Source organism: Macaca thibetana, chromosome 14 (assembly GCF_024542745.1).
Source record: "Macaca thibetana thibetana isolate TM-01 chromosome 14, ASM2454274v1, whole genome shotgun sequence".
In the NCBI taxonomy this organism is placed as follows: Eukaryota; Metazoa; Chordata; class Mammalia; order Primates; family Cercopithecidae; genus Macaca; species Macaca thibetana.
The window spans coordinates 92,251,115-92,269,409 of NC_065591.1; the positions used below are offsets into that span (position 1 = coordinate 92,251,115).

Genomic DNA, 18,295 nt, shown 5'->3' on the forward strand with positions numbered 1-18,295 from the left:
AACCCTGTAATAATATTCTCAAGTTTGCTTTAGATAAACAAAAACCAACTTCTTACTCAAAAACCACCCTACCTCTAAATTCACAAATCTGTCAATTTTCTCTTGCAACACCATTCTTACTCTTATATTTTCCTCCCATAACAATCCAGTCTCCTTGACTCCCTTCTTTTATTCTAGTCTGTCAGCCCCATTCTGGCTTCATCTGACTTGACTCCATGGTTACCCACAGCATTGTCATATTTGATGATAAAAAAATATCAGAATTACAAACTCCCAAGCCTGAATGGATGCTACTGACTACTTTCCTGGTCTTGGTCCTGACTTTCCTATCTTTACTGAATTGGTCAGTTTCACTTCAAAATGATACCGTCTAACCAAACTTGAACTCTAGTACTATTCTAGAATCTTTGTATTTTCTCTTCATTGCATCCTTCCACTTTTATCATGTGCTATTCCAAAACTTTCCTGTTATCCTCCAGCCCCCAATCTAATTTCCCCCAATCACCTTAACTTTTGTAGACACTCTTATATTCTTAAGTTTAAAAACATGAGTACCTTCCAAAATGAGCTCTCTCAACTTTTCCCCTTATCATCTCGAAAACTTTAGTTATTTTGCTGTTTCTTCCTTCATTTAACTTAGAGGAAAAAATTGTCATTTATTCTCAAGATTGCTCTCTAGACCTTTGCCCACAATCCCAACTTTTGGTCACCTTCCTGATAGAATAGTCTCTATCTTCTATATCTTTAGTATCTTGCATCTGCTGGTGGTTCTTCTCAGCCTTGATTTTAAAAATCAAACAAAAAAAAATTCATTCCTTATTTTCTAAAAATGTAATTTGCCCCAGTGAGGCTTTTAAACTTTTTCTCCATCTTACTGAACCTGTATTGTTGATACTCTGTATTCAAAAGTCTTCACCAACTCCTCTATCTGTTCAGCATGCAACCATTTCTTGGCGTTTGGCTCATATCTCTTAATCAACAAATCCACATAGCACTTGCTACATAAAGACCAACTCAGAAAATACTTAAAATACTTAAGTTTTTGACATTCAAAATAAAGCATTATTGTAACTTTAATTGTCCATACAATGGACTGAAAGAACTGGCATTGCTTTGTAGCCACTAAAATATAAATAGCTGTGCATTTTTAAAATACTATTCAAAATCACCACTAGAAATAAAAATATAATGGCACATTTCTCCTCAAATCTGATTATAATTGGCTCTTAAAGATGAAGTCCGTATGCACACAGATTAGTCAATACTATTCTATACCATTCTTTCATAATCAAAAGGGAATTAATCCCCTTTTACTCACGACTTCCCCACTCCAACCAAGAAAAAAAGGAAGCTAATCACAGATCACAGTCTCCTTTGAACTCCCTACAGAACTTTATATATGTCTCATGTCTGGCATATGTCCTTACCTTGTCTATACTATCATTATTTCAGAACCTTTTGTATCTCCCTTGTTAGAGTCTAAGCTATGTGTACTTGATAGTACACATCAGAGGGCTTGTATATGGTATGTTCTCTGAACATGAACATTAGCTCTATCCACTTATAGTATTTTAGTAAGGCTGAGATTTTCTTTGTCCCTGATAGCATTGCCTGTGATTTTCTGTTGCTGCCTCTGTAAACTGTGATTGATTTCAGCAGCTGCATTTGATATTGGCATTCACATCTTTGTATTTGTTTCTCATTATTTTTTTCTTTTTCTATAAAATATAATGCTAATTGGTAACTGCCTCTGGGCACAAAATATCAGAAAGAAATCAAATCTACAATTAAGTTTCCCCCAGAAATCCTAGACTCCAACTTGCATCCATGATTTTTGTTGTAAATTTTCATTACTAAATTCATATTTCATTAAGATGATTACATAGTTTGATGGGCTACATATTGGAAATATAATTTCTCATGGCTCCTGATAATACTCTGTGCTTAACTTTATCCATTGCCTTTGACCTATAGGTCCCCCAGGCCCGCCTGGGATAGTAATTGTTGAGGAAATCACCGAAAGTACAGCCACACTATCCTGGAGCCCAGCAGCTGACAACCACAGCCCAATCTCCTCCTACAACCTTCAAGCTCGCAGCCCATTTTCGCTAGGCTGGCAAACAGTAAAGACAGGTAAGAGGCACTAATGCAACATCAGATATAACCAGAGTGGTCTTCTATCTCATAAGCCATATTTGGCTAAGTTCTTACTAGGATCTTCTTTGGATTCTGAAATCTCTTTATTATTTATTACAATATTGACAACTCTTTGCTACTTTTTATGAACCTAAGAAGAGCAAGGTACCTTGCTTTCCTCTTTTCAGTTCCCAAAGAGGGACCGTATCATGTTCACTTATTTGTTTGTTGAAATAACCTTAAACTCACATAGAAGTTGCAAAAATAGTGCAGAGTTCCTGTGGATCCATTCCCCAGCTTCCTGCCATGATAAAAGTCTTACATAACCATAGTACAGTTACCAAATCAGGAGATGATGTTGGTGAATTGATGTTAACTAAGTTTCAGACCTTATTAGGATCTCACTAGTTTTGATATGCAATTGTTTTAGTGTATACTTGTACGAGATTCTATGAAATTTTATTATGCAGACTCAAGTAACCACCGAGACAATCTGAATATAGATCAATTTCATTAGCTCAGTTCCTTGTGCTACTCCTTTCTAGTCATACATCTGTTTTATTTATAAAAAGAAAATCTAGTGGCTGGCAAGATGGGTGAATAGGAACAGCTCTGGTCTGCAGCTCCCAATGAGATTGATGCAGAAAGTGGGTGATTTCTGCATTTCCAACTGAGGTACTAAGCTCATCTCACTGGGACTGATTAGACAGTGGGTGCAGCCCATGGAGGGCAAGCTGAAGCAGGGTGGGGCATTGCCTCACCCAGAAAGCATAAGGGATCAGAGAACTCCCTCCCTTAGCCAAGGGAAGCCGTGAGGGACTGTGCCATGAGGAACAGTGCACACCAGCCCAGATACTACACTTTACCCAGAGTCTTCACAACCCACAGACTAGGAGATTCCCTCAGGGGTCTATAGCACCAGGGCCCTGGGTTTCAAGCAGAAAACTGGGCAGCCATTTGGGCAGACACCGAGCTAGTTGCAGGAGTGTGTTTTCATACCCCAGTGGCTCCTGGAACGCTAGCGAGACAGAACCATTCACTCTCCTAGAAAGGGGGCTGAAGCCAGAGAGCCAAGTGGTCTAGCTCAGCAGATCCCACCCCCACGGAGCCCAGCAAGCTATAAGATCCACTGGCTTGAGATTCTCAGCAGTCTGAAGTCAACCTGGGATGCTTGAGCTTGGTCAGGGGAGGGGTGTCCACCATTACTGAGGATAGAGTCATGTGCCTCCTGACTGGGACACAACTCCCAGTAGGGTGTTGTGACTGACACCTCATAAAGGAGAGCTCTGGCTGGCATCTGGTGGTGCCCCTCTGGGACTAAGCTTCCAGAGGAAGAAACAGGCATCAATCTTTGCTGTCCTGCACCCTCTGCTGGTGACACCCAGGCAAACTAGGTCTGGAGTGGACCTCCAGCAAACTCCAGCAGACCTGCAGCAGAGGGACCTGACTGTTAGAAGGAAAACCAACAAACAGAAAGAAATAGCATCAACATTAACAAAAAGGACGTCTACACAGAAACCTCATCTGAAGGTCCAAAGACCAAAGATAGATAAATCCACAAAGATGAGGAAAAAACAGCACAAAAAGGCTGAAAATTCCAAAAACCAGCACACCTCTTTTCCTCCAAAGGATCACAACTCCTCGCCAACATGGGAACAAAACTGGATGGAGAATGAATATCATGAATTAACAGAAGTAGACATCAGAAGGTGGGTAATAACAAACTCCTCCAAGCTAAAGGAGCATGTTCTAACCCAATGCAAGGAAGCTAAGGACCTTGAAAAAAGGTTAGATGAATTACTAACTAAAATAACCAGTTTAGAGAAGAACATAAATGACCTGATGGAACTGAAAAACACAGCACGAGGACTTTGTGAAGCATAAACAAGTATCAATAGCCAAATCGATCAAGCCGAAGAAAGGATATCAAAAATTGAAGATCAACTTAATGAAATAAACCATGCAGACAAGATTAGAGAAAAAAGAATGAAAAGGAACAAACAAAGCCTCCAACAAATATAGGACTATGTGAAAAGACCAAACATATGTTTGATTGGTGTACCTGAAAGTGACAGGGAGAAGGGAACCAAGTTGTAAAACATTCTTCAGGATATTATCTAGGAGAACTTCCCCAACCTAGCAAGACAGGCCAACATTCAAATTCAGGAAATAGAGAGAATACCACAAAGATACTCCTCGAGAAGAGAAACCCCAAGACACATAATCATCAGATTCACTAAGGTTGAAATGAAGGAAAAAATGTTATGGGCAGCCAGAGAGAAAGGTTGAGTTACCCAGAAAGAGAATCCTATCAGTCTAACAAGGGATATCTCTGCAGAAACCCTACAAGCCAGAAGACAGGGGGGACCAATATTCAACATTCTTAAAGAAAAGAATTTCAAACCCAGTATTTCCTATCCAGCCAAACTAAGCTTTATAAGAGAAGGAGAAACAAAATCCTTTACAGATAAGCAAATGCTGGGAGATGTTGTCCCCACCAGGCCTGCCTTACAAGAGATCCTGAAGGAAGCACTCAATATGGAAAGGAAAAACAGATACAGCCACTGCAAAAACATACCAAATTGTAAAGTCCACCGACACTATGAAGAAACTGAATCAACTAACAGGCAAAATAACCAGCTAGCATCATAATGACAGGATCAAATTCACACATAACAATATTAACCTTAAATATAAATGGGCTAAATGCCCCAATTAAAAGACACAGACTGACAAGTTGGATAAAGAGTCAAGACCCATCAGTGTGCTATATTCAGGAGACCCATCTCACGTGCAAAGACACACATAGGCTCAAAATAAAGGGATAGAGAATGATTTACCAAGCAAATGAAAAGCAAAAAAAGCAGAGGTTGCAATTCTAGTCTCTGATAAAACAGATTTTAAACCAACAAAGATCAAAAAAGACAAAGAAGGGCATTATATAATGGTAAAGGGATCAATGCAAAAAGAAGAGCTAACTATCCTAAATACATATGCACCCAATACAGGAGCACCCAGATTCATAAAGCAAGTTCTTAGAGACCTACAAAGAGACTTAGATTCCCACACAATAATAGTGGGTGGGAGACTTTAACACCCCACTATCAATATTAGACAGAGGAACAAGACAGAAAATTAACAAGGATATTCAGGACTTGAACTCAGCTCTGGACCAAGCAGACCTAATAAACATCTACAGAACTCTCCACCCCAAATCAACAAATATGCATTTTTCTCAGCATCACATCGCACTTATTCTAAAATTGACCACATAATTGGAAGTAAGACACTCCTCAGCAAATGCAAAATAATGGAAGTAATAACAAACAGTCTCTCACACCATAGTGCAATCAAACTAGAACTCAGGAATAAGAAACTCATTCAAAATCACACAACTACATGGAAACTGAACAACCTGCTCCTGAATGACTACTGAGTAAATAATGAAATTAAGGCAGAAATAAATAAGTTCTTTGAAATCAATGAGAACAAAGAGACAACATACCAGAATCTCTGGGACACAGCTAAAGCATTGTTTAGAAGGAAATTTATAGCACTAAATGACCACAGGAGAAAGGGGGAAATATCTAAAATCGACACCCTAACATCACAATTAAAAGAACTAGAGAAGCAAGAGCAAACAAATTCAAAAGCTAGCAGAAGACAAGATATAACTAAAACCACAGTAGAAATGAAGGAGATAGAGAAACAAAAACCCCTTCAAAAAATCAATGAATCCAGGAGCTGGTGTTTTGAAAAGATTAACCAAATAGATAGACCACTAGCCAAATTACTAAAGAAGAAAAGAGAGAAGAATCAAATAGACACAGTAAAAAATGATAAAGGGGATATCACCACTAATCTCACAGAAATACAAACTACCATCAGAGAATACTGTAAACACCTCTGTGCAAATAAACTAGAAAATCTCGAAGAAATGGATAAACTCCAAAACTATACCCTCTTAAGAATAAACCAAGAAGAATTTGAATCTCTGAATAGACCAGTAATAAGTTCTGAAATTGAGGAAGTAATTAATAGCCTACCAACCAAAGAAGCCCAGGACCAGAAAGATTCATAGCCTATTTCTCCCAGAGGTACAAAGAGGAGCTGGTACCATTCTTTCTGAAACTATTCCAAACATTAGAGAAAGAGGGACTCCTCCCTAACTCATTTTACAAGGTTAATATCATCCTGATACCAAAACCTGGCAGAGGCACAACAAAAAAAGAAAATTTCAGGCCAGTATCCCTGATGAATATCAATGGAAGAATCCTCAATAAAATACTGGTAAATCGAATACAGCAGCACATCAAAAAGCTTATCCAAAATGATCAAGTCAGCTTCATCCCTGTTATTCAAGGCTGGTTCAACATATGCAAATCAATGAACATAATCCATCGCATAAACAGAATCAATGACAAAAACCAAATGATTACCTCAATAGATGCACAAAAGGACTTTAATAAAATTCAACAACCCTTCATGGTAAAAACTTTCAATAAAATAGGTACTGATGGAACATATCTCAAAATAGAAAGAGTTATTTAGAATAAACACTCAGCTAATATCATACTAAATGGGCAAAAAATGGAAGCATTCCCTTTGAAAACCGGCACAAGACAAGGATGCCCTCCCTCACCATTCCTAGTCAACATAGTATCGAAAGTTTTGGCCAGGGCAATCAGGCAAGAGAAAGAAAGAAAAGGTATTCAAATAGGAAGAGAGGAAGTAAAATTGTCCCTGTTTGCAGATGTCATGATTGTATATTTAGAAAACCCCATTGTCTCAGCCCAAAACCTCCTTAAGCTGATAAGCAACTTCAGCAAAGTCTCAGGATACAAAATCAATGTGCAAAAATTACAAGTATTCATATATACCAATAATAGACAAACAGAGAGCCAAATCATGAGTGAACTCCCATTCACAATTGCCACAAATAGAATAAAATACCTAGGAATACAACTTACAAGGGATGTGAAGGACCTCTTCAAAGAGAACTACAAACTACTGCTCCAGGAAATAACAGAGTACACAAACAAATGGAAAAACATTCCATATTCTTGGATAGGAGGAATCAATATCATGAAAATGGCCATACTGCCCAAAGTAACTAATAGATTCAATGCTGACCCCATCAAGCTACCATTGACTTTCTTCAGGGAATTATAAAAAACTACTTTAAATTTCATATGGAACCAAAAAAGAGCCTGCATAGCCAAGACAATCCTAAGCAAAAAGAAAACATCTGGAAGCATCACACTACCTGACCTGAAACTCTACTATTAGGCTACAGTAACCAAAACAGCATGGTACTGGTAATAAAACAGATATATAGACCAATGGAGCAGAACAGAGGTCTCAGAAATAACACCACACATCTAAAACCATCTGATCTTTGACAAACCTTACAAAAGCAATGGGGAAATGATCCCCTATTTAATAAATGGTGTTGGGAAAACTGACTAACCATATGCAGAAAACAGCAACTGGACCCCTTCCTTACACCTTATACAAAAATTAACTCAAGATGGATTAAAGACTTAAATGTAAGACCTAAAACCATAAAAACCCTAGAAGAAAACCCAGGCAATACCATTCAGGACATAGGCATGGGCAAAAACTTCATTGCCAAAAGCAATGGCAACAAAAGTCAAAATTGACTAATGGGATCTAATTAAACTAAAGATCTTCTGCACAGTGAAAGAAACTTTCATCATAGTGAATAGCCAACCTACAGAATGGGAGAAAATTTTTGCAATCTATCCATCTGACAAAGGGCTAGTATCCAGAATCTACAAAGAACTTAAACAAATTGACAAAAAAAAAAAAAAAAAAAAAAAAAACACAACCCCATCAAAAAGTGGGCAAAGGATGTGAACAGATACTTCTCCAAAAGAAGACATTTATGCAGCCAACAATCATGTGAAAAAAAAGTTCATCATAACTGGTCATTAGGGAAATGTAAATCAAAACCACAATGAGATACCATCTCACGCCAGTTAGAATGGTGATCATTAAAAGTCAGGAAACAACAGATGCTGGAGAGGATGTGGAGAAATAGGAATGCTTTTACACTGTTGGTGGGAGTTTACACTCCCACCACAATTAGTTCAATTAGTTCAACCATTGTGGAAGACAGTGTGGCGATTCCTCAAGGATACAGAATCAGAAATATCATTTAACCCAGCAATCCCTTTACTGGGTATATATCCAGAGGATTATAAATCATTGTACTATAAGACACATACACACGTATGTTTACTGCAGCACTATTCACAATAGCAAAGACTTGGAACCAACCCAAATGGCCATCAGTGATAGCCTGGATAAAGAAAATGTGGCACATATATGCCACGGAATACTATGAAGCCATAAAAAAGAATGAGTTAATGTCCTTTGCAGGGACATGGATGAAGCTGGAAACCATCATTCTCAGCAAACTAACACAGGAACAGAAAACCAAACACCGCTTGTTCTCACTCATAAGTGGGAGTTGACGAAGGAGAACACATTGACACAGGGAAGGGAACATCACACACTGGGGCCTGCCAGGGGTTGGGGGTTAGGGGAGGGATAGCATTAGGAGAAATACCTAATGTAGATGACGGGTTGATGGGTGGAGCAAACCACCATGGCATGTGTATACCTATGTAACAAACCTGCCCGTTCTGCGAATGTATCCCAGAACTTAAAATATAATAAAAAAAGAAAATCTAATATAAAATTACACTGCACATCGTTTTAATGCCTGCTTCCAAGATGTTTGCATTATAGTTACATTATTTAAAAAATTTTTTCATCTCGAATCATTTTCTTTTCATTTTACAATTTCCCATATCTCTCCAAATGTGGCTGTCCAGCAGGGATATGTAAAGTCACACTTACTTGAGAGTTATGAGACACTTATTAAACATATTGATATTTGAAAAGTGTACAGTAAGGCTACAGAAGAGAATCTTTAGAAGCAATTGTCCATACTGAGTAACAACTGTGTTTTTGTTTTAAAGTCTAATGACCTCTATTGACCTATTTAGAAATTAAATATAGAAATCAGTAAAATATTTGAGTGCAGTAACCTTAAAACTCAACCACAATATTACGAGGGCAAAGTGGTTCATTTTATTGTGTAGGTAAATGAAATTTGAGTTTTTGTATGAAACATTGTAATATCAGAAAGAGAAAATTTGTTTATCTATATGAAGAATTTAATTCAGAATTTCTTTGATATTTAGGCTCCTGCATTAAGTTAGACCTCAGTTTGATCATTGTAGTGTCTATAAATATATTTATTATGTACATATACATATTTATTTTGTATTATAGATAATTGTTCATATCAGCCTCATCCCTGGATCCATTATAACCCTGTGATACCTTTAAAGACCCCAAAATTGGAGAATCTCTAGGTATGGTAGTTAATTCAGGAAGGACACATTTAAACCACATGAGCAGATTTACTCAGAAATTCTTATAACCTTCAACCCTGTGCTTCAATCTTATTCTGAGTGTGACAGCTTAAATCTTTGGCTCTGCAGCCAGGAAATGACCTCAACTTCAGATCTGGTGTTGTGCACTCACCTAACCCATCCTCTTGCCTACAGCCATCCTCCCTATCTGCTCTTGCCACACTACCCATGCAACTTACTTTTGGAGAAGTTTTCCTTGTGGATACATTGCAATACATGTGTGTTTTATTACTCATCCTATGCCCATAGCAATCCAGTACATATCTTCTACCTGCTACATCCATGCTTTGCTAGTTACACTTATGTTCTGATTCTCACCTATGGTTTTCTCAGTTCACCTGTTTTTACTTGTTTAGATATACATATGTTTATATATATATATATATATACACATATATGTGTGTGTGTATATAAAAACATACATATTCATGTGTCTGTGGAGGATTTAGGCATTTGAATTAAATGTCATTTTTGTGTTTGTTTTAGAAGTCCCTACTGTAAAGTTGCATCTTTCTAATATTATTTGAATGCTAGAAATATTTTTAAATTTTTATTTTACTTTAAGTTCTGGGATACATGTGCAGAATGTGCAGGTTTGTTACATAGGTATATGTGTGCCATGGTGGTTTGCTCTGCCTATCAACCTGTCATGTAGGTTTTAAGCCCCACATGCATTAGCTGTTTGTCCTGATGCTCCTGATGCTCTCCCCTCCCCTCATTCCCTGGCAGGTCCCAGTGTGTGTTATTTCTCTCCCTGTGTCCATGTGTCCTTATTTTTCAGCTCCCACTTATGAGTGAGAACATGTGGTGTTTGGTTTTCTATTCCTGTGTTAGTTTGTTGAGGATGATGACTTCCAGTTTCATCCATGCCCTGGCAAAGAACATGAACTCATTCCTTTTTCATGACTACATAATACTCCATGGTGTATATGTGTCACATTTCCTTTACCCAGTCTATTATTTATGGGCATTTGCGTTGGTTCCATGTCTCTACTAATGTAAATAGTGCTGCAATAAACATACGTGTGCATGTATCTTTATAATAGAATGATTTGTATTCCACTGGGTATATACCCAGTAATGGATTGCTGGGTCAAATGGTATTTCTGTTTCTAGATCCTTGAGGAATCACCACACTATCTTCCCCAAGAGTCGAGCTAATTTACATTCCCACCAACAGTGTAAAAGTGTTCCTATTTCTCCACAGCCTCACCAACATCTGTTTTTTCTTGACTATTTAGTAACCGCCATTCTCACTGGCATGAGATGGTATCTCATTGTAGTTTTGATTTGCATTTCTCTAATGATCAGTGATGGGTTGAGCTTTTTTTATATATGTTTGTTGGTCACACAAATGTCTTTTTTTGAGAAGTGTCTGTTCGTATCCTTTGCCCACTTTTTGATGGTGATATTTTTCAGAGTTCTTTTTTAATTCAATTCAGCAAGAACAACACTTCTAAAAACCCTGCAATTGTGCTGTACTTATAAAAAAGTTTTCCTTCAGAAAAAGATTTCTGCAAGTGATCAATTGTATTTACCCTTCATGGTGCTAGGGCTCTCACTAGATGTGTCCTCTTCTAACTCATTTCTCCAAAACGCACCATTAATTGCACCTATTGGCAGAGGCATGCTGTCCTCAGGGAAAGCCTGATGAAGAGCTGTCCACAAGATTTACATGCTCCAAAATAGGTCTTTTAGATGCTTCCTGGTTTTAGTACCATGCTCATTCTCATCGTTTCTTTCACGCCTATGATGGGGAAATAAGTCTCTCTGGAACCACACCAGCTCCACTGGTCATGAGCCTTTTGGTTTCACAGTTGCTCCCTCAATCTAAATAAATTTCAGTCAAAATAAACTCCAATTTAACAATATCCATTAGAAAAAAAAAAATGAATCTGGAGTTTAACCTTGCTGATACAATTAATGCAATTAATAATCTACTATTTGAAAAGCATTTAAAATATACCAAAATGAGCATAAAAAATAATGAGTTTCTCATTTGTGGAAAATGAAGTCAGAGGTTCCACATGAACCCTCTAGCTGAGCACACCTTGGAATTAACATATGAATACTGCCTCCTGCAAATGAGACTAAAATGTAAATAAGAATAATGTATTTATTTTGAAAAAAGTATGCAAAGAGCCATAACAAATAGATCATTTCACTTGCAGACCTCTTTTCCACTCAAGCAAATGGCTTTTGATTTAGAAACCTGACTTTCTTTTTTATACTACTGAGAAGCATTAGCTGACGTAATTTTTGATTATGTCTACCTAGGAATATCAAATTGCCTATAATCACAGAATTCATTGGTCTTTGTTTACTTAACTCAGATATGCTTCTTAAATATTCTTGTATCAGCGGATATGTCTTCTACTGCGGGTATGTTTGCACAGACTGATTGGTTCCATTTTTCAACTGAACAGATTTATTTGGTATTTTATTAATTAAATTGGTGGCTGAGTTTGGGTGGCACATACTTGTGATCTCAGCACTTTGAGACATCCTGAGGTGGGAGGATCACTTAGGGCCAGGAGATTGAGACCAGTCTGGACAACAGAATAAGATCTTGTCTCAAAATAAATAGTCTTGGATGTGATTCTTTTGCTTGGAAAGGCATTTCAACAAGATGTTTCCCCTAAGTCAATATAAGGTCTTCCACTGTCTTTAGTTGCTGTCATGTTCTCTCTGATGCACAATGTTTTCTTTGAAACCAACTTGTCCCTAAAGTTCCGGAAATAATATATTTATAAAAAGATGCTGCAAGACCTTTAAAATACTTATTTTGGTATAAATCCTCCATTATTCTTCATCTCCACAATATTGCATTTCAAATCAAAATCCTAATTGTATAAAAAAGAAAGTTTTTACTTTCTTTCATATTGCATTTTGTTTCACCAAAAATAATAATACCTTCAATTAATACTTATAATTATTTTATATCTCTTACAAGTAACAGGGAATTTAGAATTTCCAAATCTTTTTTTTTTTTTCACTTTAAAGAGAGGAATGAAGGGTGGTGGAAAGGATATGGGCTTGGAAAGGGAGTCTTTAAAGTCTATAGTTATGACTAAGAGGATATAAATATGCATAGCTTTCGAAGGAAGACTATTTTTATATGTATATTAAAGCTTATACTAATTACATCAAGATTCAAGCAGAATTAATTAATATTGCCAATTCTGTTCACACCAGGCAATTTGAACTCTCATTCATTTAATAAAAATTTACCAAGCACCTTTTAGGAAGTGTTCTAGGCACATGCGGCATATCAGGTGTTCTAGGTACATGAACAACACCAAATAAATAAATCCTTGCCCTTGTGAAGATTGTATTCTTATAGGTGAAGACAAACAATAAACAGAGAACATAATAAGCAAGTAAATTATATAATATCTTAGAAGTTGATGAGTACTATGGGGGGAAAAATAAATTATATGCAGTAAGAGGAATCAGAAGTACTATGATCAGGGTCAGTGTATTAGTCACCTCAGGCTGCTATAACAAAATTCCATGGACTGAGTGGATTAAACAACAGAAATTTACTTTATTACAGTTCTAGAGGTTTGGAGTTCCAACATCAAGTTGCTTTCTCACTGTGTTCTCACATGGATGACACACACACACACACACAAAGTGAGAGAGAGCTCTCGTGTCTCATCCTATAAGGACACTAAGATCACAGCCCCACTCTTACCACATCATTTAACCTTAATTATTTCCTTAGAAGCTCTATCACCAAATAACAGCCACATTAGGGGTTAGGACTTTAATATATGAATTTTGAGAGGACACATTTAGTCCATTGCAGGAAGCTTGCACTTTGAAATAGAGTGGTCGGGGTATGCCTTACTGAGAAGGTATATTTGTGTACATTTTATAGGAGGTATGGGGGAGGCAGCCCAGGTATAAGGAGCAACTAGAGCAAAAGTATTAGGAGCATGATACGCAAGAGCATTAGAAGATCAGTGAGGCAGGAGCAGAATGAGTTTTAGGGAGAAAAGTAGATGAGTTTTGAGAGATATTGGCAAGACCAGATCATACATTACTTGGGTTTTCACCCTTTGAGAAATGAGACATTGGAGGATTGCTCTTCTAAGTCTTAAGTTTTAATATAGTCATTCAAGCTATGTTAAAAATAGACTTACGGGAAGGATAAGTGAAGAGTGACTAAACTATTTAGGAAGCTATTATTATGGTGGAGAGATGATGATGCTTCAATGTGACAGAAGCTTGGTGGTGACACAGGTCACTGATGCTTTTATGACAGAGGTCATAAAAGTGGTCAGAATTTGAAACTATTTGGAAGCTAAAACCCACAGCATTTGCAACAAACTGGATGTAAACAGTATGAGAGAAAAAGAATTCAAGGAAAACTACAAGATTTTTGACCTAACCAACTTAAGGATGGAGTTATCATTAGGTGACATGGAGAAGCCTAAGAAACCTTCATAATTGGAACAGATTGGGTAGCAATGAGATAAAGAATTCAATTTGAGACATATTAAGTTTGATATATCTGTTAGACATCCAAATGAGATTTCAGGTAGGCATCTGGGTATATAAGTATGCTGTTTAAGTGAGAGGTTTAGCATAAAGTTATAAATTAGAAAATTATTGTCATATAATATTTTAAAATATGAGACTCTATGTCACCTCCAAGAAAGTAAGTATAAAATAAAGAAGAAACAGTATGAAAATAACGCCCTGGAGCATTGTAACAGTAAGAAGTTGTGGAGAAGGCAGCCATCCAAAGGAGGCAGAATAAAAGCAATCATTGAGGTAAAAGGAAAACCAAAATAATGTCATGCCATGGAAAACAAAGGAATAAAGCCTATCGAAGAAAAAGGCCTAATGAGCTGTGTCAGATGCTACCAAGATGTCAAGTAAAATGAAGACTGAGAAGTTCTAGCTATATGGAGGTCGGATTGGTAACCTTGACAATAGCAGTTTTGATGTGATGGTAGGCCATCGGCATCAAAGTCTGACAAGAATGAGATCCAGAGACAATAGGAAAAAAATTAATATAGACAACTCTTCCAAGAAATTTTTCTGCCAAGATAAGTGGAGATATCAACATAGTTTGAAGTCACAGATGCCATAAGTTTCTAATGGATTGGAGTGGGACAGGGGAGAAAGAAAGGAGTCCAGGATGGCCTGAAGATTTGGGATACAACATCTGTAAGAAAGCAATTGTCATTCCCTGGATAAGAATACTGCAGAAATCTATTCAAATAGTAATGTCTATTAATAATATGCCATTGAACGTATGAGTCTGAAATGTAGGGAAGAGGTTCATTAAAAATATTAGAGTTATCAGCATAGAGGGTATCTAAAACCATGAGGCTGGATAAATCACCATGGAGTAAGAAAATGGAAAATCGTAGAGCCAAGTTGCACCAGGAAGACAAAAAGAAATCAGCAGTGGAGACTGAGAAGGCATAATCAGGTGGGAGAGAACCAGAAGTTAAGTTTCGAAAAGTATTTCAAAGGATGATCAACTGTGTCAAAGGATGATGATAGTTCAAGTAAGATGAGTAACAGAGATCTGGCCTTAAGGTTTCAGTAACAGAGACCATTCATTGGTAATCTTGACAGAAGGCAGTATGATGGAAAACTGGAGGTAAGAGTCTGACTGGCATAGGTTCAAGAGAGAATGGAAGAAAAATAATTGCAGACAGTAAGTAATAGCACAAACAACTCTCAAAAGAATCAGAGAAACTGAGTGAAGGCTGGAAGGAGAGGAAATGTTGAGACCTTAGTTTTGTTTTTCAGAGAAAAACATCTGCATGCTTGTATGCTGATGGGAAACATCCATTAGAGATGTGGGAGAGAGAGGAAAAAAGGGCTGGTTCTTTTTCTCTGTGATATCTTAAGAGGTCCACCCCTTAATAAGGGTAAAATTTCTTAGTTTCTATTGGAGTAAAAAGTTGTAGATACGCCCAGAGAGGAGATTAAGTATACAGGGGATTTTGCTAATGACAGATCATAAATTCCAAGTGTCACAGTGGAAGAACTTCAAGAATGAGGAAGAGATATGAGCTGGGCAGAAGAGAAAAGTGGCAGAATTCTCTGGAGATTAGAATAAAAGGGATGAGCATGGTCCAGATGTCTGGAGTTACTTGAGATGACTTACATAAATATAAGTAAATTAAACAGTGATGTTAAGTCCTGGTGCTCTCAATGTAAGCATTAGTGATACAGTGTAGGCTCTGGGCTACAGAAGGCTGAGCATTATCTGGAAATCTCTTCTCTTTTGTATGTTTGTCAAGCATAGCTTGACATTTCGCCAAGCTGTGGTCTGACAGTGGCCTTTCCCTCACCCACCTCTTAGACTCCAAGCGTACTGCTCAGTTGCCAGTTCAGCAAGAGGGGACACACTGTTTTTGTTTTTCCACGTCTTCCTGTCACTGCTTTAAGAAAACACAGCAGCTCTGCAGTGCTGTGAGATTTGTCGGGCAGCTCACGCTGCCTATGCTCTGAGCATTCACCTTTCACAGAGCTACTTATTTGGTAACATTCTTTTGGTACCTTTCAGAAGAGATTTTCATGGAAAATTCAAGACAATTTCATAGCACCTTGCAGCAGTAAAACAGAATTGAGTCCTCAAATCAAGACCCCAAACTCCCATCCCGGCTGTACTGCTATGCCTACAAAGAAATCCAAGACTGATATAAATCCAGAGGATCTTTGCATGCTGCAAGGGAGATTCTCCACATACTGCCTTTTCACTCCTGTAACAAATGTTTAGAAACATTTCCTAGACAGCAGAGATGAGTGAACAAGAAAAGCAGTCCAAAACGAAGCATGTATGCCATGTATAAACACTTCACCAATGGTAACTGTACTGACAAACAATGTTATGCCCTGACAAAAATTTAAATGTAGTACAAAAGTCACTCTAAGAAGAATTCAGTGTTTCTACTCAGATATCACAAACTGTGTTTTTTAAATTAAACAGATATATTGTTAATTTGCTGCTTGGAATTACCAAGTGACTAAACATGTTTGCCAGAACTGGGAGAGCAAACTGCTCAAGAAATTTCCTAGAAATGGAAAGAAAACTGTTTAAAATATAGTTCTAATTGGCCCCTTATCTGGGGCTGAGGGATTGGTGAAATAATTATTAGTGTACATAATGGCAAGTTTTGTGTAAAGATAAAATGGAAGAGTTTTAATTAACTCCAACAAACTTTGACATATGCAAGTGCTTACTCCCTGAAGATTGATTTTCATTTTACTAATGACACTGGAGGTGACACCATGACCACGTGTTGTGAGGAAATATGCTTTAGCCTGCTGATTCTGTCAGTAGCATTAATACTCTTGATTGCCATTTGTAGCATTTTTCCAGTCCTCCTAGTGACATGAAATTTCCTTCCTTTCTATAGTGCCAGAAATCATAACAGGGGACATGGAGTCAGCCATGGCTGTGGACCTAAATCCCTGGGTGGAATACGAATTTCGAGTGGTGGCCACCAACCCTATTGGGACAGGAGATCCAAGCACCCCATCTCGAATGATCCGCACAAATGAAGCAGGTAAACATTTGGAATAGTCAGATTGGATTTGGTATGCTTCCAATCGTCTTGAAACTAAGGTGAATTCACCATGATTGCTCCACTGCTTGCCTTAGCATAATTTGTCCTGATTCATCTACCTAAACATCATAAAATTATTTTCTTTAAAACAATTATTTCATTTTATTTGTTCTCAGAACTTTTTCTCCTTGTTTCCACAAATACAACCATCTAAATGCTTACATTTTCTCCCAATCCTTGCACTGATCTTCAGGTTACCATGAAACTGAAGCAGTTCATTTATTCTTCTCATAATATACTCATTCAATATAGCATACCCTTAAGATTCAGAATAAATCTGCTCCCCTTCTTTTTCTCCAGTGATACTTTACTTGAATTACAGTGTACTTCCTTAGAACTCTTTTATGTTACCCTTCACCACCAAACCCATATAAATTACACTTTGCAAAAAGTAAACATGTTCCTTCCTTGACCTACTGCCTTCTTGAAGTTTATATGTAAAATAAATACCAATCTGCTCCTTGACTTTAAAACATTACATTATTCTCATCTTTTAGAAAAAGCACATCTGATAAAATGTTTCTAATGACTGAGGAATTAACAGCTCTATTTGAATTTTAAGATATCTTGCTTATCACATGGAAGGAGCAGAAAAATAAAGAAATAAGGGATACAGAAATTTTCTGTGTAGATTTTTTATGACGTTGGACAAAGTCTCATTGAGGTCTATCTTTTATGTCCCCCTAATATTGTATATTAAGAAAGTGTCTGGTTACACATTTACTTAGGGGAACACAAACAAACATTAATAGTGTTGATAAGAACAATATGAAAACAATAGAAAGAGGAGGATCAGGGATAGGTACAGGGAGGAAAAAATAACAAATGCTAATGATTTATGCTCAATGATAATACATGAGTCTCAAATAAAAGTGCACTGAAAATGAAGATTTGTCATATAGGTTCACTGCCCTACACTGAAACCTAGAACAGTGTTTGGTACTGGTACTCAACATGTCATATTTGTAAAGGGAACAATTTTTTTCCTTTATAGCCCCCTACGCACACCAGTACATAGGTCAGATACGCGTGTACATACAAGACGAAGAATTAACTGTGTCCATTGTGTATTACAGTTATAGAACCGAA

General features: G+C 37.2%; 1 protein-coding gene across 2 annotated transcripts in view; it reads left to right on the forward strand.

Moving 5' to 3' along the window:
• CNTN5 (contactin 5) overlaps window positions 1–18,295 on the forward strand; it is a 1,339,954-nt gene that overhangs the window by 1,239,760 nt on the left and 81,899 nt on the right. For both annotated transcript variants that reach the window (XM_050758026.1, XM_050758027.1), the window contains exons 17-18: window positions 1,975–2,133; window positions 16,997–17,146. In XM_050758026.1, the coding sequence (XP_050613983.1) occupies window positions 1,975–2,133; window positions 16,997–17,146 (309 nt within the window). The remainder of the gene's footprint in view (window positions 1–1,974; window positions 2,134–16,996; window positions 17,147–18,295) is intronic.